The 26,274-nt window shown below is 45.8% G+C and overlaps 2 protein-coding genes across 3 annotated transcripts in view; one reads left to right on the forward strand and one right to left on the reverse strand.

Moving 5' to 3' along the window:
* The first annotated feature begins 11,665 nt into the window (after window positions 1-11,665).
* On the forward strand, window positions 11,666-14,102 carry FZD5 (frizzled class receptor 5). Its single transcript, XM_028112247.1, has 2 exons — window positions 11,666-11,789; window positions 12,067-14,102. Exon 2 carries the CDS (start codon window positions 12,330-12,332, stop codon window positions 14,100-14,102), a length of 1,773 nt encoding a protein of 590 aa, XP_027968048.1. The 5' UTR covers window positions 11,666-11,789; window positions 12,067-12,329.
* Window positions 14,103-23,492: 9,390 nt separating this feature from the next.
* Window positions 23,493-26,274, reverse strand: part of CCNYL1 (cyclin Y like 1) — a 36,678-nt gene continuing 33,896 nt past the window's right edge. For both annotated transcript variants that reach the window (XM_028112246.2, XM_028112245.2), the window contains one exon: window positions 23,493-25,522. In XM_028112246.2, coding sequence (XP_027968047.2) covers window positions 25,406-25,522 — 117 coding nt within the window. In that variant the 3' untranslated portion in view covers window positions 23,493-25,405. The remainder of the gene's footprint in view (window positions 25,523-26,274) is intronic.

Here is a 26,274-nt window from a genome sequence, read left to right on the forward strand (position 1 = left end):
CACTTATGTAAACCGTAACTCATCTTTGCAGTCTTTGAGAAATAAGCAATGCTGCAGCATAGCCCATATGGGCTGAAGGGTTCTGAAGCTGGCAAGCCTTCAAGCCATTCCCCTAGCTAGAGTGTGAGTAGGAAGGCAGAAGGGGGAATAGACTGTGGTGTTTGATACACTAGGTTCCCCTTTCAGCTACAACCGAGGAGTCACTGAGCACACCAAGGCCACCTCACAGAGGTTGCGTTATTCTAAGAAAAGGCTACACTTGTGATTTGGTTTAGCCAAATAACCCAAATAAGTAAATAATAGCCAAATAATTCATCCTCCATGATCTTCATTTTTCCCACTGGTACAATGGAGAGTGTTGGTATAGATGTTGCTGGGATGTTTGCAAGCCTTCCTTGAGGGCCTTAACAAAAACATCAAAACATTCTTGCATATTATGAGGATGATCAGGAAGGGGATATGTGTGATCATTTAGGACATGAGACACATTGTTAAGGAAGATAGGGGAGAGTTCTTCTTCAGAATTCATATTTTTTTAAAGAAGATTTTATTTATTTATTTATTTGAGAGAGAGAGAGCATGAGTGGAGGGGGAGGGGCAGGGAGAGAGGGAGAAGCAGACTCCCGCTGAGCAGGGAGCCCAACACAGGGCTCGATGCTGGGCTCGATCCCAGGACCCTGGGATCATGACCTGAGCCAAAGGCAGACACTTAACTGACTGAGCCACCCAGGCGCCCCTAGAATTCATACTTTTAAAAATCCTTTCTAGGAATTAGATATATTATTTTATTACTTTCACTACTGTTATTCTACTTGTTGCTTGAAATCTAAGAGTCTAAGACTCTATACCCTAAACCTAAGGGTCTATACGCTCCATGAATTATAAAGACCTCAGGGGTTATATTAACCCTGCAAATAATCTTCTGTGGAGAAGGGCCTTCTCATGCAGCTCCTTGCTATTGATAGAGTTTGCTAACCCAACAGCGAGAAGCAATCCGTCCTCCCAGCCCAGTAGCCCTTCAAGAGTGGTGATTCTGGGGACGCCTGGGTGGCTCAGTTGGTTAAGCATCTGCCTTGGGCTCAGGTCATGATCCCATGGATCGAGCCCCACATCAGGCTCCCTGCTTAGTGGGGAGCTTTCTCCTCCCTCTCCCTCTGCCCCTCCCCCTGCTCGCAATCTCTCTCTCTCTCTGTCAAATAAATAACAATCTTCAAAAAAAAAAAGAATGGTGATTCTGCAATGAATTTAAAAATCAGAGATGAGAATCATTCCCCTCATTTGAGATTGGCAAGTGAGCATTCAGTAAGAGAAAACAGGATGCAGAGCTGAAGAAGTGGGTTAGAGCCCCTGAAGTTCTAAGTATCCCAACTGTTGAAGACATATTTAGCAGACCAGAAAAGAAGTTCAAGGAGTCCGGGCTGAGTGAGATGGAAGGCCTTCCCCTAGCTCTAGACGGTGACTGCTTTCTCCTTCTGTATGGAAAAAAGGATTGGGGGAAAAAGGAGATCTCAGATCGTCTGGGATTCACTTGACTTGTTCCTACTGCATTGCTCACTGGACAGTATTCTTTTTCCTCCCCGAGGTGGTCAGGTGGCAGAGGCCATCGCCCCGAGCAACCCTTCTCATCGCTTGGCATGAAGCTTGCGGCTGTGAGAGCCACCAGGCTCCTGGAAGCAAGCCTGCAGGTGGTTCTCAGGGCGCTCCAGCAGCCACACCCCAAGGACATAGGCTGCAGGAGTTGTCACTTATCCCGCACAGGAAGAATTCTGGTTTTGGTCATTGAAGCCTTGTTCAGATTCTGTTTTTGGAAAAAGATAACATGTGTTCTCCAAAAACTAGAGGATTTTTTTCGGGGGAAACAGGGGTCCTCTCCAGCCCCACTTTAGAACTAAAAAAGGAAAACTGTTCAGAGTACGGGCTTTTTCTTCCCATGACTTCATGTAGTAGATGTTTCAAAATGACTGGCAAATACACAGAATTCATTGAATGTTAGAGGCAAAAGGGTGCGGCAGGGCCCTCTGGTTGAATCTCCTCTTCCTATAGTTGAGGGAAATGAGGCCCAGAGAGGTTAAGTGATATGCCCAAGGACACACAGCTGGCTCACAAGATAAGCCTGGAATCTGGCTTGTGCGTGTATTGACCAATGCTCTTCCCACTACACTGTGCCCCACGAGAAGATACCCATTGCCTCTTGCAAAATTTAGAGACTATTTTATTTACTTACTTTTCTTTAGATTTTATTTATTTACTTGAGAGAGAGAGAGAGAGAGAGAAAGCATGAGTGGGGGGAGGGGCAGAGGGAGAAGCAGAGTCCCTGCTGAGCAGGGAGCCAGACGTGGGACTGGATCCCAGGACCCCGGGATCATCACTGAGCTGAACAGATGCTTTTTTTTTTCTTTTTTTAAAGATTTTATTTGTTTATTTGACAGAGAGACACAGCGAGAGAGGGAACACAAGCAGGGGGAGTGGGAGAGGGAGAAGCAGGCCTCCCGCTGAGCAGGGAGCCCGATGTGGGGCTCGATCCCAGGGTCCTGAGACCATGACCTGAGCCGAAGGCAGACGCCTAAGGACTGAGCCACCCAGGTGCCCTGAGACTTTTTTTTTTTTTTTTTTTTTAGAGACTAGTTTTTAAAAGCTTGGCACTAAACCTGTGACTAATTAGAATGGAGTGCCCCACCACCTTTAAGTCACCAGCTAAAATTCACTGCTCCGTGTTGCAGCACACCTGAGGCCTTCTGGGTGACCACCTCAAAGCAAGATTATTGTCTCAACTCAGTTCTCTGTGTCTAGGTAGCCATAAAATGGAAATACCTTTACTTGGGGAAGAACAAGAGGACAAGAAGGGATGAAAAGGAAGCATGTTTAAAATGGATAAAAGGAGGTACTTTTTTCCCCACTACACACAATTGACCTGGGGAACTCACTGCAGCAGGATATTAAGATCAATGGTGAAGATTTGTGTTTTAAAAGATTAGACATTTCACATGCATATCATCAACAGCGAGGTTCAACAGGATGAAAGTAGGATGAAAGTTCTCGAGCTTCAGTGCCTAAGCTGATCACCAGCTGGGTCAAGTAAAAAGAAAAAAAGTTGTCTACTTGGTCATCTAAGATTCCACAGGAAGGCAGATTTGGAGTATTCCAGTCATCACCACTGTAACAAAGCACTCCAGGCTGGTGGTGTAAACCCAGTATGCACTTTATTATGCTCATGGAAGCTCTAGATCACAAGGTAGGAGAAAGCACAGCGGGGATGGCTTGGGTCTGCTTCATGATACCTGGGGAAACTTGAACAGCTGGGGAGGAGTTGAGGCTGGGGGCTAGAGTCATCTGGAAGCTCCTTTATTCATATGTCAGACTCCTGGCCTGGGATGACTTGAACATTCATTCAGCTGGGACTGTCACCTGGAGCCTCTACATATAGGCTCCAAGAGGAAGTGCCCCAGAGAAAGAACATTTCAAAAAACAGGTGCTCCAAGAGAAGCAGGTAGAAGCTGCATAGCCTTCTATGACCTATCCGTGAAGTCCTGCAGCATCGCTTCCAGTATCATCTGCTGGTCAAAATCATCACAAGCCCACTGAGATTCAAGGGAGGGGGTTCGGACCCCCTCCTTCCCTCCCCTATGGGGGAATGGCAGGTTTACATCACAGAACATGTGGAACGGGAGATGTTTTTGCAGCCACCTCTGGAAAAATATACTCTCTCAGGCAAGGGGTGAGGAATGTGAGGTTGCAAGAACATACAAGCTAGTGGAAAAAACTGATACATGAACAGATAACCACAGTACGATAAAATAAACTTCAGGGTAGTTATTTCCTCCTCTTTTATTTTTATTTTTTAAATATTTATTTATTTGAGAGGGTGGGGAAGGGGCAGAGGGAGAGGAAGAAAGAGAATCCTAAGCAGGCTCCACGCCCAGCACAGAGCCCAAGGCAGGGCTCGATCCCAAGACCCTGAGATCAGGACCTGAGCCAAAATCAAGAGTTGGATGCTTAGCCGACAGAGCCATCCAGGCACCACTCCTCTTTTAAATGCTGTCATAGAATTCTTTTTTTCCCCTTTGATAAGAGTCATCACATTTATTTATTTTTTAAAAGATTTTATTTATTTATTTGACAGAAAGAGAGAGACAGCGAGAGAGGGAACACAAGCAGCGGAAGTGGGAGAGGGAGAAGCAGGCTTCCCGCCGAGCAGGGAGCCCGATGAGGGGCTCGATCCCAGGACCATGACCCAAGCCAAAGGCAGACTTAACGACTGAGCCACCCAGGTGCCCCGAGTCATCACATTTAAATGTTTTCGGTCATTTTTTGTCTTCCCGCTAGACTAGAATCTCCATGCATCTAGTCCCCTGCTGTATCCCCTGTGCCTAGAAGGTGACGAAGCCCATAATAGGTACTCCATAACTATTTGTTGAAAGAGAAGGAGTAAAATGCTCTAACAGAGGAATGGCGGAAGGGTTGTGGAAATACAGGCGAATAACAAGTCAGCCAGACAGGAAAGACATCTGATTGGGTCTCAAATACTTTTTGAAGGATGAATAACAGTTTTTCTGGTTAAAAAAAAGGCAGGGGGAATAAATTTTTGTCCTTAAATCTCCTCTAGAGACTTCCATTAGCCAAGTTTAAGTGGGCAGATCCTCATCCTAAACCCATAGACTGTGTGTAGTAGTCACGACGTTCTCAGTTGCAGGTGATAGAAAACACTGACTCAACTGGCTTAGAAAATTAGCAGTGTGTTCCATCACGTAAGAAGAAGTCTGGAGGCAGGCGGTTCAGGCAGCCCCAGTGTCATCCCTCTCCCGTGTCAGCTCAGCTCTTTCCTGGCTGCAAGATGGTGCCCAAAATGGTAGGCACTGCATGCAGACAAAATAATACCCAGCAAGAGAGAAGACTGCTTCACCTTTGGAGTAAAATCTTTCTCATAAGCCAGATTTGCCTCACATTGGCCCACTCCCGGGTTTGGCCAGCCCTGTGCCCTGTGCACCTGTGTAACCTAAATATTGATAAGAAGAAGGGGAGCAGCATGGTCAGCTAGACAAATCACGTGTTACTTCTTGAGGCTGGGACTGGAGCTCCTGTCCCTCCTGGAGAACATGGCTGTGCAGAAAAGAGTAGATTAAAAAGAAAACATGGTGCCTGGGTGGCTCAGTCAGTTAAGTGTCTGCCTTCAGCTCAGGTCATGATCCCAGGGTCCTGGGATTGAGCCCCACATCGGGCTCCCTGCTCGGCGGGGAGCCTGCTTCTCCCTCTCCCTCTGCTGTTCCCCCTGCTTGTGCGCGCTCTCTCTCAAATAAATAAATAAAATCTTAAAAAAAAAAAAAGAAAAAAAAGAAACAAAACAAAAAACCTGGAGTCCTGTTAAGAAAGAGAAAGAGGAGGTGACTCTTGTGTATCAACAGTGTTTGCAACAGTACACTTGGAGAAGCTTAAGGTTATGTTTTCTGTGTGTGCATGAACATCACCTAATACTTTAATTTATTTCTTCTTTGTGCTTTTGGCTCATTTCCTTTCTCCTTCTGCAGTAGTCAGTTGAATAAGTCAAGCACTGTATCAATGAAAGCGTGTTACGTGTGGAGTGTATGTAGGGATCCAAGTTTAAAACCACACTGATTAGACATGAGTGTGCTTTCAGGTGAGAACCTTGATTCAGGTGCTTCTGTTACTGAGAGCCACTTGCACTGTGTTCTGTCATGGCCTCATGCCCTTTACTTTTGCTGATTCCTCTGTCTAGGAAATTCTTCTCAGTTTTTTCACCCATAGCAGATACTGAGAATTGCTTCTGTTAGATCCCTCTTCTAGTAATCTAATTGGAGAAATTGGACACTTCAAAGCTACATTTCCCAGACTCTCTTGCAGCTCGGGTCTGCATATGAAATAGGTGCAGTCATCCAGGTGCATTCCGATGAGATCTGGCAGGCGGATTCGAGGAGAAGGCACCACACTGCTTTTGCTGCTGCTGGGAAGCAGAGTTTGAGAGATGATACCAGAGGCATTGAATGCTGGACTCAGCGTCCTGTCACTCCTGGGACACAGCTGCTGCGGTGGTCCCTGGAACCCCACAGTCCAGGTAGCCTGCTGACTTGTGCCCCTCCAGCCTTTCCAACAATTCTGTAAGCCCCTGCTTGATTCTCAGTAGTGTCTTCCCCTGCTCGAAATACCTAGAGTGGTTTCTATTTCCTGTACCAAACACTGCCTGATAGATTGCTTAACTCATATGCAGCCGTCCGGGCACAGCCTGGGTCTTCCCTAAGCCACCAGGTTGGGAAGGGTGCCTCTGCTGTGCTCCCACCATGCCCTGCCTGGCAAGTCTACTCATCTTTGCACCCTGGCACCAGGGCTTGGCCCTCAGTACGTGCCGCATCAATATTTACCAACCCGGAGCTTCCTCTGCCAAGATACCAGGAAGGTTCTAGTCTAAGGGGCGTCCCACCTCATGCCTAGTCTGCAAAGCCCAAAGAACAAGCTGGCTCTCGATTCACACTGGATTCTAGATGAAGCAGAGCCCTCGGCGTTTTCACACACTAGCCCCTCTCCACAAGAAGCCACCCCAGAATTAAGATTCAACCTGGTCCCCAGGAGAGGGATGCAAAGGAACAAGGGAAGTTGCTTATCTCAAGATTTACCTTCTGGTGGTTCTCAGGACGCTCTCTGCTGGGCTTAACTTGAGGTCTGCAGTCGATGGCAGCAGAGGCTTCGGAGTCAGGAAAATCTAAGTCAGAAAGTGTGCGACCTTGTAGAACAAGTTCCTTGTCTAACCCTCAGTTTCTTCATCTATAAAATGGAAATAATAATATCAACCTTACAAGATTCTCGGGGGTAAAGGAGATTATATATGTAAAATGTTACTTTATCATCTATTTATTTGAGAGAGAGAGCATGAGAGGGAGGAGGGTCAGAGGGAGAAGCAGACTCCCCGCTGAGCGGGGAGCCTGATGCGGGACTCAATCCAGGGACTCCAGGATCATGACCTGAGCCGAAGGCAGTCGCTTAACCAACTGAGCCACCCAGGCCTCCCTGGTCCTCACTGCTATTAACAGTCTCATTGCTATACCACAATCCTGTTGCTTTACTCAGTTTCGCCTACAGCCCAAACAGACTCAATGCAATTAGATGGTACTTCTCTCTACTTTCTCCCAAGGGGTTCCATTTACACACGGATGTGATTAACCCTTTTTGCAGAAGATCCAGCTGGGCCCGAGCTTGGGGCTGCACTGAGGAAATAACAGAACCATCTATGTCAGTCGTTCTTGACCCTAGCTGAAAATCAGGATCACCTGGAGAGTTAAAAACAAAAATAAAGAAATAAGCAAACAAAACTAAAGAACAAGATCTCAAAGGTCACTGAACTAGAGATTTTGATTTAATAGGGTCCAAGCATCATTGTTTCTTAAAACTCCCCGATGTGATCATAATGTGCTGCTGAGAGCCACAGTTCAATGTGGGAAAGATTAGTACTTCCATTTCCTTTGGGACAGAGAAAGCTTTTACTTTTCTATAATTCCCACCATGGTAGAGCAGGGGAAAGGACTAAAGATTATCGTTGAATTATTCCGCTTCTGATGTGAATAAGACATTGTCATTATGTACATGGAGAAATGACTCATCACGTTAATCCTCTGGTCAGTTTTGTGGTTTCTCATCTAGAAGTGTCTGATCTGGTAAGAGAAGTGATCAGAAATGCACTAGGACAGGTAAGGAACTAGTCTGGAAACACCTGTGAGGGATTCATGTTGGCTGGCGGTGTCTCTCCCGGGCCACCACTGTGCACATTTGCACACCCACTGGCTGGTTGCACTTGGGTTCAGGGCAAGTGAAATGATCCCTGCTTTGGCATAAAATTTAGCTAATATCTAAATACCAGAGATAGCTGGTGACAGCTGAGAGTGTGCTCAGACATAAGTACATCTAAAAAGTGTAACTTTTCCCCCATTATTAAAGTAATACACACAAGAAAATATAGAAGATTGGGAAAACAGAAAAGTAGAATGAACCATAGTAGAAACTAATAATTATGACTAAGACCTATTATTATATAGTTACCAGGTTCTAAATCCTCTATCATATCAATTCGTTGACCCCTCACTACAACTCTATGAGGTAGATAACTATTTGTATCTCCATTATACAGGCAAGGAAAGAGCACTTGGAGCCGTTAGGTGGTTCACCTACAAAAGGCAAGACAAGGTTTGGACTCATGCTGCATTTAACAGGGTATGGTCAACCTCAGAGATAGAGGTCATAGGGATTCAATACCAGTTGCTAAAGTTTAGAAAGGTAATCTCATTCATGTTGTCAATCACTCATCCATTTATTTCATAAATATTTATTGAGGGCATCTATGTGCAGCATACTGTTCCAGGCTTGATTATGAAGATACTGAGGAGTATACAAAGTCTACCTATTATTCCTAAAGCATTGAACTCTCAGGTGTCTCAACAGAACAATACATGTAGAAGGAACACAAATTTAGTAAGATTTAAAAATGCTCCCAACTATTCCCTGATAACAAAATCCAAAGCCAGTACTTCAAAACTTTTGGAATAGCACATACTTCTGTGATGGAATGTTTAGCATTGTCCTCTGTATTTTCATCAGTTAATAAACACACCTTGGACAATAATTTAAATTGAATTTCATGAATTTGGCTTTGTAGAAACATGTTTAACATGGCAGTTGTGTCTTCAACTCAGAAATTTGGCTTCTTGGATGGATGGATGGATGGATGGATGGATGGATGGATGGACAGATGGACAAATGGCTAGATGAAAGGATAGATGGGTGAATGAATAGAAAAGAATGCTTGGCAATGTTCTAGGGGCTAACAAATTGCACTTTTACAAGATTATGTAGTGTTTTCCAGCTTGTTGAATAATAAATTATGACACAGGAGAACATTTTGATTTCCATCCTTTCTATGGACTAGATTGTAACCTCAAGCAAGTTGTTATGGTTCCGGGTTCCATTTGATTGTTGTGAGGGGTTAAAAGAGGTAAAGTAAATCAATTACTTAGCAGCCTGCCTACTACATGTTAAACAATCAGCACGTTTTAAACTGCTTACCTTGAAATTGAAGTAATATACGTAAAAAAGCAAAAATTTAAATGATACAAAAAACTACACAATAAGTCTCTTTTGGCAGTTTTCTGCTGTTATTACTACTACTATTAGAGACCTCCAAGCAAAAATAACATTTCGCTCTTGATTAAGAGAGAGATTTACAGACCAGTAGATAACATTGTTTGAATCAGAACCAAGTGAAATAACACAAGTATTCTGGCTAAATTCCAGCGTGAGTGATTAACATTCTCCAACTTCAAATAATTTTTATTATTAGCCACCACTTGTCCATCCCCAATAATACACACGTTGCATAAAGGGCACAGAATGAGACAGCCCTTGCTTGGCATGTTCACAGTCTGCACATACTTTCCACTGAGGGTTTCCCTTTCTTTTTGATTACTATTCCATAGCTTTTCAACTCCCACTACTTTCAACCCTGGGATGTTTGCCGACCCAGAGTGCTAAGTGTTTCCAAAACACAAAAGAGATTAAATATGAACACCTGTAGAATTTCAGGGAATTAAAGATGTAAGGTACATTTTAAACATATTTATTAATAGTTTTGATGCTTGTGAAACAATAGTATTTATTCATTTTAAACTTTGAGTCTGGGATTAATGTACATATTCTTCATTATTGTTCACAAAGCCTTGTTGGTAAGCAAGAGGGAGAGGGCTATTCTGCAATTCAGTCTCCCAGTCTGTACAAACGGGATCCAGGACAGAACGACAATGACTGTGGTCTATCTATCTCAACCTTTTAGTCCAGTCCTGACTCCTTGAAGTACCCAGGCCCTCCTGCTTTTTTTCCTCCTTCCCAGAGGAAGGAAGGGGTGGGGGAGCGGGAAACAATTCAAACCCTCTTTGTAAGCGTGTGAATGAATTTCAAGAATGCTAAACACCTCAGTCTTCCAACCTAATTAGAACACGTAGAAAAGAGGCATTTTTAGGACATTTAAAAACTTGCAGCATAATAACCTATCTGGAGAGCGCCACTGTGTGTCCCAGCAGCCGGGGCACCCAGTGGGTCTTCCCGCGGGCGGGGACTGCTCCTTGCGCCCCCGCTCCCCAGAGGCGCGCGGATACGCGGCTCAGCAGCAGGCAGCCCCGGGGGGCCAGGCGCCCACCCATTACCGAGCCGCGAGCCAGCGCCGCTTCTCCCTGCAGGCATCTTGGGGACTGCCTGGGATTTTAAACTTCGACTGATAAAGGACTAACATCTCTCGAGTCTTCTGTGACGAAATGCTAAAGTAAAGGTTGAAGACAGGGGGATACAGAGACTACATGGCGGGGTGGGGGGAGAGTGGTTACCACTGGGATGCAGCTACGTGGGTTCGAATCCCGAGTTACCATTTGAGCGCCTACTATGTGCCAGGCGCTCGGAATACTGGGGTGAAGATTGCCTATGTTGCGGCTTTCTTGGGAAAGTATTAGCTCGGTTGCCTTGGTCAAGTTTCAAAACCCTTGTTCCTTCACCTGTAAGGAGTACCTGTCTCACAGAACTGTAAAGATCTGAGATCTTGTATTAAGATATAAACGATTAATGCGCTATCTGGCACACAGTAGGGGCTCAAGAAGCCTTCGCTCTTCTCTCAGCGTGAGCTCACCTGGTATGAGGACAGCGCAGAGCGGAGACAGGTGCCACGGTTAAGAATGCTTCTTCGAGCAGTTCTTTTAAACAAGCGCTGGAAGCTAAGGATTTTTAGCTGCAGAGAGACCTGGCAGGGGCTCTGGAAGCAAGGTTTCATGAGCTAGTCTACTACGGGAAAGTGAGCCCCGGACCCGTGGGCGCCCGCAGAGAACTCGGTAGGGACTTCCAGCAAAGGTTTCCCGCCCGGGGTCTCGAGAAGGAGAGATTAGCATTCGCCCCGCCCCCATCGCTTTCCGGCCCGCTATTGGCCCGCGCTCCCCGGCGGCCCGCTCCGGGCGGGGCCGGAGGGCGCCGGGGGAGAGGCCGAGCCCGCGGGGCAGTGGGCGGGGACGCGCGGAGAACGTGGCGGGGCGGCCCACCAACCGAGCCCCAGCGCGAGGGGGCGGGGAAGGGGCGGGGCCTCCCGGCGGGCTTTAGAGGCAGGTGACCCGGGCGGGGCGGGACAGGCCAGTCAACCCGCGTCCGAGTCTCCGCTGCCGTCGCCGAGCGCGCGCCGTTCTGTACCCGCGGGAGGTGGGCGAAAGAGTGAGAGAGCGCGGGGGAGGAGCCGAGCCGGGCGCGTCCCGGGAGCGCCGCCACCGCCCCCAGGAGTCCGCTGGAGCGCGGAGCCCCCTGCAGGGGAGGAGGCGAGCAGCGGGCTGGACGCGGCGGCGGGCTAGCACCATGCAGTCCCGGCGGTGCCAGCGCCGGCTGCTCGCGGTGCAGTGAGGCAGCGGGATCCCCCGGCTGCCGCACACCGCCTTCCTCTCGCCCAGGTGCTGCCAGGCGCGCTCGCCCTTCGTCCGGCTCCCGGACCCCGGTGGAACGCACGGCCTTCTCCTGCTCTGCCCCGCTCGGATCATGCGGGGGGCCCCGGAGGAGGAGAGGGCGAGTGACCGGCCTGCGGCGACCGCGCTCAGGGTGCGACCCCCTCTCTGAGACGCCCCACCTGCTGCCATGTGCCGCGCCTCGGATACCCAGCCTATCGTCAAACTTTCCGGGTGCCAGCCCGTCTCTGAGTCGCATTTCTGAGCGAGTGTCCCAGGGACGGAGCACCCAGGCTGCCTGCCGACAATCCGTTTCTCTCGGGATCCGCAAAGGTGAGAGCCCGCGCCTGCCCTTTTCTCCCCGTTCTTTTCCCGGTTCCTCAGCCCTTTTTCGGGCGGCTGAGCTCTCCGACCCCGGGGTACAGCCCGGAGGGCCCAGTATGGAAGGAGGCGGGGGGTGGCGATGGGCTGGGAGTCAGTAGTTTGGTTCCCGGAGGTGGAGGGGAGGGAGGGGAGAGAGGTTAACTTAGAGATTTGGAGAGCGCTTGCGGGGACTGTGTCGTTGACTCCCCTCTAATTGGGAGTGGTTGCAATTTTTCTTCTCCCCCAGCTTCTTTTTTAGAGAGTACTTTCCCTGGAACCAGAGCCCTAACCGTCCCTCCCCACCCTATCTGGCGAAGAGCTGAGCGCTGCCTGCGGAGGCAGCGCCTTCCCGAAACAGTTTATCTTTGGACAAATTTAAGAGAAAAAGAAACCAACAGGTTGCCAGGCGCGGCGCCACACACAAGTCGGCGGAAAGGCCGGCCCGGTTTCCCCTGGCTGCGTGGGCCCCGCGCGGGCTGCGGCAGGCAAAGCGAGGGGAGGGAGGGGGCTATGGCTCGGCCTGACCCGTCCGCACCGCCCTCGCTGCTGCTGCTGCTCCTGGCGCAGCTGGCCGGCCGGGCGGCGGCTGCCTCCAAGGCCCCCGTGTGCCAGGAAATCACAGTGCCCATGTGCCGCGGCATCGGCTACAACCTGACGCACATGCCCAACCAGTTCAACCACGACACGCAGGACGAGGCTGGCCTGGAGGTGCACCAGTTCTGGCCGCTGGTGGAGATCCACTGCTCTCCGGACCTGCGCTTCTTCCTGTGCTCCATGTATACGCCCATCTGCCTGCCCGACTACCACAAGCCGTTGCCGCCCTGCCGCTCGGTGTGCGAGCGCGCCAAGGCCGGCTGCTCGCCGCTCATGCGGCAGTACGGCTTTGCCTGGCCGGAGCGCATGAGCTGCGACCGCCTCCCGGTGCTGGGCCGCGACGCCGAGGTCCTGTGCATGGATTACAACCGCAGCGAGGCCACCACGGCGCCCCCCAGGCCCTTCCCGGCCAAACCCACCCTCCCGGGCCCAGCGGGGGCCCCGGCCTCCGGGGGCGAGTGCGCCGCCGGGGGCCCATCGGTGTGCAAGTGCCGCGAGCCCTTCGTGCCCATCCTGAAGGAGTCGCACCCGCTCTACAACAAGGTGCGCACGGGCCAGGTGCCCAACTGCGCGGTGCCCTGCTACCAGCCCTCCTTCAGCCCGGACGAGCGCACGTTCGCCACCTTCTGGATTGGCCTGTGGTCTGTGCTGTGCTTCATCTCCACCTCCACCACGGTGGCCACCTTCCTGATAGACATGGAACGCTTTCGCTACCCTGAGCGCCCCATCATCTTCCTGTCCGCCTGCTACTTGTGCGTGTCGCTGGGCTTCTTGGTGCGCCTGGTGGTGGGCCATGCCAGCGTCGCCTGCAGCCGCGAGCACAGCCACATTCACTACGAGACGACAGGCCCTGCGCTGTGCACTGTCGTCTTCCTGCTAGTCTACTTCTTCGGGATGGCCAGCTCCATCTGGTGGGTCATCCTGTCGCTCACCTGGTTCTTGGCAGCTGGAATGAAGTGGGGCAACGAGGCCATCGCGGGCTATGCACAGTACTTCCACCTGGCCGCGTGGCTCATCCCCAGCGTCAAGTCCATCACAGCGCTGGCACTGAGCTCCGTGGACGGGGACCCGGTGGCCGGCATCTGCTACGTGGGCAACCAGAACCTGAACTCGCTCCGCGGCTTCGTGCTGGGCCCCCTGGTGCTCTACCTGCTGGTAGGCACCCTCTTCCTCCTGGCGGGTTTCGTGTCGCTCTTCCGCATCCGTAGCGTCATCAAGCAGGGCGGCACCAAGACGGACAAGCTGGAGAAGCTGATGATCCGCATCGGTATCTTCACGCTGCTCTATACGGTGCCGGCCAGCATCGTGGTGGCCTGCTACCTGTACGAGCAGCACTATCGCGAGAGCTGGGAGGCTGCGCTCACCTGCGCGTGCCCAGGCCCCGACGCCGGCCAGCCGCGCGCTAAGCCAGAGTACTGGGTGCTCATGCTCAAGTACTTCATGTGCCTCGTGGTGGGCATCACGTCGGGCGTCTGGATTTGGTCCGGCAAGACTGTGGAGTCGTGGCGGCGCTTCACGAGTCGCTGCTGCTGCCGCCCGCGGCGGGGCCACAAGAACGGCGGCGCGACGGCCGCCGGGGACTATGAGGCGAGCGCAGCGCTCACGGGCAGGACCGGGCCGCCGGGCCCCCCCCCAGCCGCCGCCGCGGCCGCCGCCTACCACAAGCAGGTGTCCCTGTCTCACGTGTAGGAGGCCGAGGCCCAGAAGGGCCGGGAGTTGGGGGGGTGGGGTTGTTTTGTTTGGTAGCTTTGCCAAGTTCACTTCCGTTTACCTTCATGGTGCTGATGCCCCCTCCTGGGGCAACCTGGAGAGAGGGGAAAGGGGCCCTTTCAAGGGAGCACCTGTCCCAGGACTTCTCAAAGGGGCTCAGCTCACGTGTATTCTATTTTGCGTTTCTTACTACCTTTTTTTTTTTAGGGGAACCCTGTTTTTAATTTATATGTAGTTTTCTTAATTTTAAACTTTGTTGCATTTTGGCAACAAAATTTACCTTTGCTTTGGGGGCTTTACAATCCTAAGGTTGGCATTTATAATGAAGTTCCGCTTGGTTCAGGTTTCTTTGAACTGTGTGGTCTAAATTGGGAAAATATATTTCCTATACTTGTGTCTTTAAAAAAAATGTGAACAGTGAAAGTTTAGGTTTCTATGACTGGGAAGCGGTTGGGTGTGCTTTCTCAGCTTGTTTTCTCCTTTCATTGCTTAAAGTGTCCAAGATGCTTTAAGGTGAGCTGCTTGTCTCTGTTTATAGTCCCTAAGTTAGGGGAAACCCCAATCCATGCCAAGGAGGGGGAGCATAATGTGGTTAGGGCCTCCCCAAAGTGACAAGGTTAGAGAGTGTTTAATGATTTTGTGTGCCATCCTAGCTTTGTTTATTTATCGAGCTTCGGTTTCATTTCTGTAGTGCTTGTAATCATTCTTATTCTTAACAGCACCCAGTGTTGTCTTGAATAAGTTAGAGGTGGCCTTATAGAGTGCCGGTATAAATATTTGGAAAAGTGAAAACCTAAGGGATGGTGATTGGTTGAGTTCTAGACTGGTAAAATGGCAGCTTTGTGCCCCAGAAGGAGTGGGTGGTTCTTAATAGGCTTCAGTGATCCCAATTTTTTTTAAAAAAAGAATTTGTGTTCTGATTTTGGTAAAATTAAACCCCCACTCCCTTCTTCTGGAAGTACTTAGAGATAGTTGTTAAAGGGGCTGCTTTTTAGTTGTAAGGACTAAAATGGATATACCTCCCGTAATTAAGTAAATTTCCAACACTTCTCTTATCTGCTCCACCCCCATCCCACCTCCTTTATCATGTTAAACAGTCTTTTTGCTTTTCTTATTCCTCCTCTCCTGGAGAGCTGTGATTAAGAAACCACACCCACCCTTGAATGGGGTGCTTGAACTGGGGGGAGGGAGGCTGGCTACCTGTGAACAAACATTGGCAGCAATGAGGGAAAATAAGTGTCCCTGGACTTTGGACTAATTTAATAGCCAGATATTCCCAAAGCAGCAAAACATGGCTTTCTGCAGTCACTCAAAACAAATGACACCCATAATACACTTGCGTAAGCTTTTAAAATATGGATCAGGGTCCTGCTACTGCAGGAGGAAAGCTGTTCTCTCTCCCCCACGTCAATTTGTTTCTCTCTCTCTCTCTCTTTTTTTTTTTCTGAGAAAGCACACACTTTTTTTCTGATGAGCACACACTTGCATGCATCCACATGCAAATACACATGCACTTTGCTATTAGAGAATTCTGTTTGCGTTCCTAAATCTGTTTAACCATTCATATATGAAAGCCTATATATGAAAACACACATACACGCACACACACACACACACACACACGAGTTTCTTTACTATTAAAGAATTCTGTTTGCTTTTCTAATCTGTTTAACTGTTCCTTCATGAAGAGTGTGAGGCCACAGCTTGGGGAAGGAGGTGATAGTGCATTGGCCAGCAAAACACCAGTAACCAGGGTTGAGTGGGGACTACATTTAGGAAGCTAAAACGGCAAAAAAACAATTAAAATTTTAGACTGGTTCCCTAGGAAAATGTCGAGTCTAGGCATTTGTCCCTCATTTATACCAAAGTTGGAAAAGTAAGATTTAAATCCAGGTCAGTTTTCACTTCATGGGTATTAAGGAAAGAAATGCATAGTTCCCATAGTGAATTGAAACACTTCGCTGCAGGGAGAAGCCTAGTATTGTAGTTTTGCAGACTGTCAAAAGCTTTTGTGTTTATAAAAATGCACAAGTTAAAATTTCAGTAGATTCAACAAAACTTAGTACGTAGAGCTACAGAACTTTTTGCACATCTTATTCCTGCCCTTATTCAGAAGCTGCTTTTTAGAACCTTGGAGTAGATTCCCTGTCTGAGGGCCAATTTCTTCTGTTTTTCGTCAGATGAGGACCTTTTGTGATCACCTTGACTTCTTCCCTCATTTCGTGTGTCTTCCCAGAAAGTACACATAGATTGTTCTGCTGCCTTCAGTCACTGTGCTTAATTTGCCTTTGTCCCCCTTACTTCTTTTTCTTTGTGGAGGAATCCAGATATGATGCACAACATATCTAAAAGTTGTGGCATGAAATGGATGAAGGTGGATTAATTCTTCATTTTAAAAAAATTCTTTTTTCATTTTGGCAACATGCCAAGCCTAAAAGAACAACCAATTTACTTTAAAAACAAAAAAACAAGGCTGCTGACAAAGGATACTCAGCCAAGGAGAGGCAATATAGGTAATGCCTTTTGGGGTCTAGTTGCAGAACTAACTTTCAGAGGTGTCCCTTTGTTTTCAGTCTGTGTTCTCACCCATTACCCTTCCTCTCCCTTCCCTCAAAGATAAATTACCACCTGCTTCCCTCAAGTCTTACTCCTGTCAACCACCCCACCCTACCCAGGAGAGAGAGGTTGGATCTACTTGTGGTCACCCTCTACTTCCATCTCACACACTGTTTTCCCCTGATTTGTATTTTTATTATGCAAACAATCCATACTCATGAAAACAAATAAAAGGAAAGGTTGTGTTTGTGTTGGGGTGGGGGGGAGTCTAGCAACTTCTTCACAGATAGCTTTGTGAAGTTGGAGAGGATTTATGGTTCAGTTTAATGTCACATGCCCCTTTCACGGTTCAGTTTTGAGCATTGTCTCACTTCATAGAAGATTTAGAAGGTTGTCTAAAGGAACTAATGTGACCTCTTAGTGAATCAGTTGGCCAGACTTTAGGAAGGCTCTTTAACTTATATTATTTCCCTCCTCACATTTTGATGTTGTCTAAATTGGCTGAAAATAATTTTTCTTGGTGCCTTATTGGTTTATCTTTGCAAACCTTTGTCATCTTTCCACATGACCGTTCCCAGTGACAGGCCTGTGTGTGTGTGTGTGTGTGTGTGTGTGTGTGTGTGTGTGGTGTGTAATTGTACGCATGTACAAGCTTAAATAATGTGCCAACAGCACTGTTTCCAAGTTGGTATTCATTAGGCTGTTTCCTCCTGGGCCAGGGCTGCACTAATCCTGACACAGGCTGCCGGGAGAAAACCTCATGGATCCCACACTGAACCTTAATAACAGCATCCGTGACCTGCACTCTCAAGTACAGAATGGGAACCCCAGAGCTAGGAAATGTAGTTGTATATTTTAATGAACTGCTATCCCTGCTAAAGAGGCTTTTTTCACTTTTGTGCTCTACAGAAAGACCAAGGGGGGTAGGAGAGACAAAGCTTTGAATAACTGCTTTCTAACACCAAATGTGGCAAACAGGACAGAGAACATCACAAATCTAGGCAGGTGTGAGGTACAGTGGCTGAGAATTGCCTGCTCCCTCTCTCTGCATGCCCTTTCTTGCCTCCCAAGTCCAATCAAGTGATCCTGGGAAGAAAATATGCCTGGAGTGGGGGGAGGGTGATTCTGAGGGGAAAAAAGCTACCAAGACATTAAAGCTGGGCAAAGGGTGGGCAGGGTGGAAGTAACTAAGTAACCTGACTCAGAACCCTCAAAACCTTCTAGCAGCTCAGTGACAATTACAGGATTTATTTCAGCCAGGATAATGTCTGTGGTACATCATTTTGAGACAATATTACTTCATGTTGTTACAAACTGTATGTATAGTATGTGTGTGTTGTGGGTGTGTATATACATAATATATATTATATATATGAGAGATTTAGTGACTTTTGATACGGGTTTGGTGCAGGTGAATTTATTACTGAGCCAAATGAGGCACATACCGAGTCAGTAGTTGGAGTCCAGGGCATTCAGTACTTTCTGATGTTCATATATGTATAGTGCCTGTCACGCAGCATCCTCACTGTCGTGTCAAATCCAGAACTCACAGATCAGAGCCAGCGATATTTTATTTGTAGACAATCAACTTGAATCTATAAATTATTATTGGCAGATGATTATAATTCTGAATCTGTAACATTAACAAAAGGAAACCCAGAGCATTTTGATAGAAGTTTTTGTTTCTTGTCTTGTTCCTGGAAGTCCATAGAACAGCAGTCGTATGTGGTTATGTTAGTCTCAAGATACTTAATTTGCTGACCTTATTATTTCAGAAAAGATTTTGTATGTATTATATTTGTGGGAAGGTAAAATAATGGTTTGAAATTTTTATCAAATATGGAGAGTAGTTATTTATGAAAAACAAAGAAATGTCTATTTTTGTTTCTTTGTTCCCAATTGATGTAGATAAATTTTAAAGTGCATTAAAGCAATGGTAAAGAAAATAAAAAGATGCTGTACACGTCTTTTTCTCCTTAGGCTTTTATGGAGACACACGCTTCTTCCTAAGAGTACCTAAGGAGATGGGTGGATTCTGACTTCATAATCAGATTTCTCAGATGTACTTAAAGCGGCAATGTTTTTATTAATATGAAAATCAAGCAAATTCCAATCACCAGAAGCAAAACTAATGGACACATGTTTTACTTGAATATACTTCATAGGTTTCTCCTGCCGATCCTGTGATTGTATCATTGATTCACTTGAAGAAATGAAGGGAAATACACGTAAGACCAGAGACATTGCCTGCGATTGTGTTCTCTGTCATCAACCCTCCAACTGTACTCTCTACTGAACCTCTTTGAATAGAGGTGATGCTGTTGTTTTGTGTGTCTGGTTGGGGGGCAGGTACTCTCAAAACTGTTTATCAGTCAGCAGTTAGCCCCCCAGTGTGATATCAAGCTCTAAATACAAGTCAGGGAGCCCAGATAAGAGGATAGAAATTGATTTCGAGTTGGCACCTCCCTGATAATCAGGACGGATGCTTAGTAAACCTGAGACACGACTGCACCGTCGAATACTTTCTGCTGGCTCCTGTTTTGGCAAAGTGCAGATCGGCCACCAGGCTGTGAACCACTGCCTCATGTTCATGCCCAGTGTGTTCGTGTTCTCCCGCAAGGCTCCGGGGCCTACGTATGTAGGAGGGGCTGGGTCATTAGGAGCTGAAAATTTTGTTGAGGGGAGATCAGACAAATCCGATAAGGGGTGAATAACGATATGAGAGTATGTAATTTAATGTCAGAGTGAGTGCTGTGAACGCTAATCAGATTCCTACAGTAGTTTGGGCAGTTGGGAGAAGCAGAACGGAAAATACACTAGGTGAACTGGATCCTGACCAAAGAGCAACGGTACCTTCCACGCACAGGACTCTGTGGTTGGCGCATCTTCCCGGCACTTTCGCATTGCTCACTTCCCCCCATTGGAAAGGGGGGTCGGGGCAAAGCCACAGGCTAGAGCCAAAGGGGCCGTAGAGACCTAGCAGGTTGAAGAAATAGGTGGGTCCAGGGTATTATTGGTAATAATTCTTGTAGTGATCTAGAGGTCTTTAGTTTGTCACTAATGGAAACAGGATTGAAAGGCAGTAGAATGGTTATGCCTAAAGCCTTGGCAGCGAGATGGCTAGGGATTCAAGCTCCAGCTCCACCATTTATGGGCTATGTGATCCTGGGCGTATTAATCTTGGGGGATTTCAGTTTTCTCATCTGTGAAAAGGGGATAATAGTACTTATCTTAGGGCTGAGAGGAGGTAAAGGATTAGGTCAGGTTAAGGTAAAGCAAGGAAGAAGCAACTGTTCAGTCATGGAATGGAAAGGGAATTGATAGAATCTTTTGGGGTTCCTATTAAAAATGTAGATTCCCAGACTTAAGCTTTAGGAATTGAGATTCAGTAGGTCTGGGGCCCAAGAAGCTGCTGCTCCCCCCCCCCCTTTTTAGTGAACTTTATTTTGGAATTATTTTAGGTTTACAGAAAAGTTGCAAAGATAATCCAGTTCCTGTATACCCCTTTCCCATTTGGCCCTAACACTAACACATCGTCATAGTACACCGTCCCAATGAAGAAGTCAACACGGGCACATCACTATTAACTCCAGACTTCACTTGGATCTCACCAGATTTTCTACTAATGCGCTTTATCTGTTCTAGGATCCAATCCAGGATTCCACATTGCATTTAGAGAAGCTTCGTTTCTCATAGGCACTTTCAGCTGATGAGAGGTAGGTGGTCTGGGGACTGTATCTCGAAAAATAATAGGACAAGTAAAGGACCAGGCAAGGTCAAATTGCCCCATCCTTGCATTGGGAAGGTGCAGTTTTGAAGCAGAAGGGGATAAATTGGTGGAGGGGTGGATGTAGAAGGCTGGTGTTAAAAAGTTGGAACGGAATCCCTTCCATAAGGTGAGAGGGCTACCTTAAGAAGCGAGGCATCTATTCCTAATGCCGGATGAAGTGAGTCTTGGAGCTGGAAGGTGGGGATGCTCCCGAGACTGAGGAGATCACCTCCAGTTGTGGGCAGGTCAGGGGAGTGAACAAGGGCAGTATTCGGGGAACACCTGCTTGGGGGAAACCAGGAGCTCTCTCAAGTAGATTATAGGGGATTACAAGGGCCGGTTAGCCTGGGAGCCACATAGATCCTGTATTTCCTGCAACCTGGTGCAAATGCTTTGGAAATGGGTCATAGTGGTAACCAACATCCAGCATTGCCACTGGACACTAGCAGAGGGGAGATGATCTTGAGGGAGGACCCTAATCAGCAGCGGGAGGGGGACACATGGAAGATCTGCTTTTGCAACTCCGTTCCAAAGTGAGGAGATAATGGGGCCCCCATCTGGGGGGCTAGAAGGTTAGTAGAATTGAGAATGGTAAGATGATGAAGGAATAGATGTTTTAAGACAAAGCTAGCAGGGGCATCTGGGTGGCTCAGTCGGTTAAACATCCAACTCTTGGTTTTGGCTCAGGTCATGATCTCAGGGTGGGGAGATCGAGCCCCACCTCAGGCTCTGGGCTGGGCGTGGAGCCTGCTTAAGATCCTCTCTCTCCCTCTCTCTCTGTCCCTCCTCCCCGCCTCAACGCTTGATCACTCTCTCTCTCAAAAACAAAACAAAAAACAACCAGAATAATTTGAGGTCTTGAAGTGGATGCCATCGATACCTTCTTGAGGACCTTAGGTTCTGAGGCGATCATCGAATTTCTCTAATCCAGATTACGTAGTTCCCTTCCCAGCAGTTATAATCATTAACACCTAACCTGTTCCTTTTTAAAAGAACGTTAATCTTTTTTCCTTTGATGTCAGATTCCTCTTCATTTCTATATGATTTCATTCTTCTTTCTGCACTCTAGAAATCCCCAACCACAAACTCTGGTATTAAAATTTGTGTCACATTAAGTACATGTTCTTAAAAATAGTGGAAATTGCCTCCAAAACCAAGCTGCTTGCACTTGTATCTACAGGCATAGGCTTTGCTGGAAGGCTTCTAGATCTTTTGCTTTCTTGCTGTCACAGTGTCTGGTCAACCAGGTCCGTGAGTGGCTAACAGTTAAGACTTTAGGCTGTCAAATCTTACTGTGATACATGCTGCGTGTCATCTACAGATTCAAGTGCTTTTCCAAGTAGCTCTGTACTCAAGAAAGCCGCTTCTGGGTGAGGCAACAGTTGCAGTCCTATCACATGTGAGTAGAGAGAGGTCTTGGTGATGAAAGATTTTAGCTAATTTATATGCTGTGGCTCAACTTTTCCAAAACATTGGATAACATGGATACAGAGTGCATGGTTCTCCCATAAATACTGGCTTCAGCTTTCTTTTTTTAAATCAAGGAATAGTGTATTTGTACATATAGGAAAACTAAACCAAGAAATGAATCTTGAACCGTTATAAAACCAAGATTCAGTGGTGTTGGATTTCAATTATGTATGGGCATACATGGGGTACATTAAGAGTAAATGTCAAAGAGAAGGTCGTGATGGAATCTGATGATACAGCAAGGAGAAAGTTTCTCTTTAACCAGAAGCATTGGGCCTTAAGAATGTCTTAGGATGAACCATGTGAAACTGCTCGTGAGCAGCCATTTTTGACCTACAAAAGTGGCAGTTTCACTTGGTTCAGACACACATTTCAGACCTTTGTCTTTTCCTTGTAAAGACTTAAAAACTCAGTTGACAATATATCAGAGTTGAAGTTTTCACCGGTCAGTAGTCCAATAAGGAAAAAAAAACTAAAACTGAAGATAGATGAGGTAGATACTTTTATAGTCTAATTATTTAGGGAACAAACTCTTCCTAGGTATAAAGCCCTGAGAAAACTGCCATAGTTACTAAACTACTAGTGACCAGTTTCCATGCCTTGTCAGAGAACCTACTAGCTTTCAGGGATGTTTATTACTTTTACCCTGAGTTGACTCAATTTCCCATTTATCAAGATGGCTGTACTGCCATCTAGAATTACAGCCAAGAAGGAAAGAACAATGTGTGATTCTACTTATTCTGCTAACTCGTTCTTAAAGCTAGTCCTGTCCAGGGTTCTTCCTCCCAGATTTTTATGTAACCTTTGACTGCTCATGTTAGCACTTCTGCTTAGTAGTTGGCATAGTAAAGGGTACAATCTTACAATGTTTTTGTGAGAGATTGCCCTTCTAAATGAAATCAGATCATTTAACCTTGTCAGCAGTTTATCAAGAACAAAGTGATCAGCTGAAGATTTGACCTTAGGTAGTGAATTAAGGTGGACAAAAATACAGCAAGACTCTCGGTTTACAGAGTGTATTGCTCAACCTGAGTGGCTAGTGTCATAAACCTTATGAAGATTTGGCATATTTCTCACTGAAATGTAAGTTTGAAAAGGAGTATTTTAAAGTCAAAATATGTGGGCTGTTTCTCTTTACAGCAACCACAAATCTAGTTCTTCCATTTTCTTTCCTAGGTTTTAACTGCTTAAAATCCTCATATAACTCACATTCTGTTTCTACACTATTCCTGTAATTCCCTTCTCTCTGGTATATTCTACCTAATTTAATCTTCCAGTGTGCTTTTTTCCCCTCTTGGTACAATAATGAGCTGTTCAAAGATGCCATCTAATGCACAATGCCTCTGAGTACTGTGGCCAGTGATTTAAGTGTACTAAATGATCTTCAGGTTGAAAAGAGCAGAAGTCAAAGAAATACGTAACACTGTAACCAGAGGCAAGGGTCAAACCAAATCATGGTCAGCTTGAAAATGCTTTAAGACCCCACTCACCATTAGAGCTGACTGAAAGCACTGAAGTTAGGCAGAGATGTAATGCTATGTGAACTGAGAAAGGTTACAAACACACTAGTCGTATTTTAATTAAAATAGAGTTTATTAGCTTTTAATATAAACATGAGGAAGAAAAACCACGTAAGTTGTAGCATTCTTTTCAAAATAAAACTGCAATCAATACTTGAATCTCCAAGCTCCGAACTCCATTAACAATGTTTTTTGAGGTGGTAGATTGTAATATTTTACATACTGTTATTTATCATTTGTGTGTCCTTTAAAAATGATGGAACCTGCAGCACTCAATAGAATATGAAGCCCTGCTATACTGAGAGAAAGTATTCCTGGCCCAGAAATGCTATGTTTACAGGCAAAATTCCTAGGATTACATTTGAGAAGGTAGGAGAAAGATTTCACATGGGTAAGAACACTAATCTTTTTTTAACATTTCAAGTTTAAGTGACATCATTACCAATCTCCGAGAAGATTGATTACTTAACTCCCTGCCCTTTAAAGCCTGAGGTAAGGGTTCCTCTTAAACAGCAGGACTTGAAATGAGACCCCTCCAGCCAGGTTAACAGGTAGGCTAGAAGAACTGTTTCAGATCACCTACTTTCAGCTCACTACTATTAGAGTCCAGTTCCTTTTGGTTTGTTACATGTGAATTACCACTGCTCTTCATACTCTACAAATGTAGAAAAAAGAAATTAAGGTGACCAAAGCAGGTAAACAGCACAGCCCTGCAAAGAACAGTTTTAAAAAGGGGAGGGCACGTCTATGATGATACAAGGCATCCCTCCATTCTTAATGCAATTTTAAGCTTTAATATCTGTGGAAGGATAAATGCTACAAACTTAGAAAACACCATTTGAAAGTTTAGTTATTTCTTATAAACTTACCCAGTTTTGTCAATTTTAAATATTAAGCTTTTCATTTTAATTTTTTTGTTTCAGCCAATGTGTGCCATCTTCAAGAGGGGCTGAAACAAAAAATTAAAACGGAAAGCTTAATATTTAAAATTGACAAAACTGGGTAAGTTTACAAGAGATGTAATTAAACTTTCAAATGATGTTTTCTAAGTTTAAAGCATTTATCCTTCAGCAGTGCCCCAGAGGGCCCAAGCACACTAGATTAAAGCTTAAAGTTGCACTAAAATTTTTCAGGACACCTTCTTTTCACTACCTGCTTGTTACCACTGGACCACCATGTTGGTTGGAATTATGAAAATATCCTTTAATACATGTATTTAATAAAGAGGAACATCATCAGAAAATGAGAAGCACCATTATAGTTCACAAGAAACACAGCGTGGACCCAATAGAAGTAGATAATCATTGATAACATACTTTCTCTGTTTATGATCCTAAACATACTAATATGCTAGTAAGTAGTGCTTGCAAAGAATTTGAATGACAAGTGTTATTCAACTTTTTGGTTTAAACTGATTGCCAATAAGGACTAGCAGCTTCAATGATAAAGTAGGAAGGAAGAACCCTTCAATACCTAACAATGCTACAGTCTGTTCCTAAGTGGCTTTATGAGTTGTTAGGAGTCCCATGTTTTCACGGTAATACTGCATTGATTCTAAAGAAATATGCAGCAATATGGGGGAAGGGGGACAAGAAAAATAGGAAAAAAAAGTTATATAGTTAGTGTCTTTAAAGTCTAAAAATTTAAACTATTAAAAAAAAAACCCTCAGTTCACAGCTATCAGCCTACATAGTAAGCAGATATCTGTGTGTGGGTTGGAGCTTTTGCTTTGGAGTGGTTTTTGTAACTCTGTTTACATTAAAAAGGACAAGAGTGTTTTGCGTTGACAATGTCCCATTCTTTCCTATGAGCATCATCCTTGCGGTGGATCCACGAGTTTCTTGAATTCGAAGTCTGTCTTTTAGATGAAAATTTTAACTTTGCTGGTTTTTGAGCAGGAGAGGTGGTATTTCTCCAGTTCTTGTAGACTGAGGGGTTCATGATGTTACAACCCCTCCCCTTCTCCCTTAAGAGAGGATGGCATTAGAACGCTGAATACCAATGAAGTTATCAGCGCTGAAAGACCTTCTCATAGCAGCTCTACACAAGTCTTTGTATTTGTCTTCACAAAGTCTGGAAATGGCCTGGGAAAGTCAATCAAATAGAACACAAGAACAATTTAAAAAAAGGGTTCCAACCTTAAAAAAAAAAAAAAAACAACAGAAAGCATCACTGATAAGCCACACAGCCACACTCCTTTAGACAGTTGACAGTTACTGCTACTTTGGATTGTGGAAGTCTACATTCCCAGATTCTGGGGATGCTACTTCCTGCCAATTCACTAAGGTAATATCCTTAAAAGGCTATGATTAGATCACTGGGCAACGAAGAATTTGCTTATTTACAAATTGGGTTCCAATTTGGCTGACAGGCTCCTAACAGTATCACCTGTCCCTGCACACCTGTTCCTTCAACATAATGAACATACACCTGGGCAGAAATCAGCGTTTACTCAGCCATTCAACTTCTAGTCTTCATTGGTTATTATATTCTCTAAGCAATTCTAACAGGGCAGGCATGTCTGGACTTTATCGGAAGGTCAGAGATCTAATGACCGAAGCACCAAAAAGTGCTATTTTCACTTGCACGTTAACCATGGTAGAAAATACCTTACTGTAAACTACACCAAGGTACCACAAAAAGTGTCCATTTTAAATGTCTTGAAATTTCAGTTGTGAATAATTTTGCTGTATACTCACTAAAAAATCATAAACCATAATTCCTTTGTCTCATATACATTACCATTTCCATTAAAAATCCATGGGCTCTCTACAACAGTACCTAAAACACACATTATACAGCCTAAGTCTCAGGTGAGCCACGGATGCTTTGTCTA

This window comes from Eumetopias jubatus, unplaced genomic scaffold (genome assembly GCF_037043125.1).
Source record: "Eumetopias jubatus isolate StellerSeaLion01/CBP00866 unplaced genomic scaffold, mEumJub1_p1.0 scaffold_3, whole genome shotgun sequence".
NCBI classification, from domain to species: domain Eukaryota; kingdom Metazoa; phylum Chordata; class Mammalia; order Carnivora; family Otariidae; genus Eumetopias; species Eumetopias jubatus.

Bases quoted from the DNA above. Each gene is read 5' to 3' on its own strand.
- FZD5 (XM_028112247.1), top strand. From the start codon at position 12,330: ATGGCTCGGCCTGACCCGTCCGCACCGCCCTCGCTGCTGCTGCTGCTC.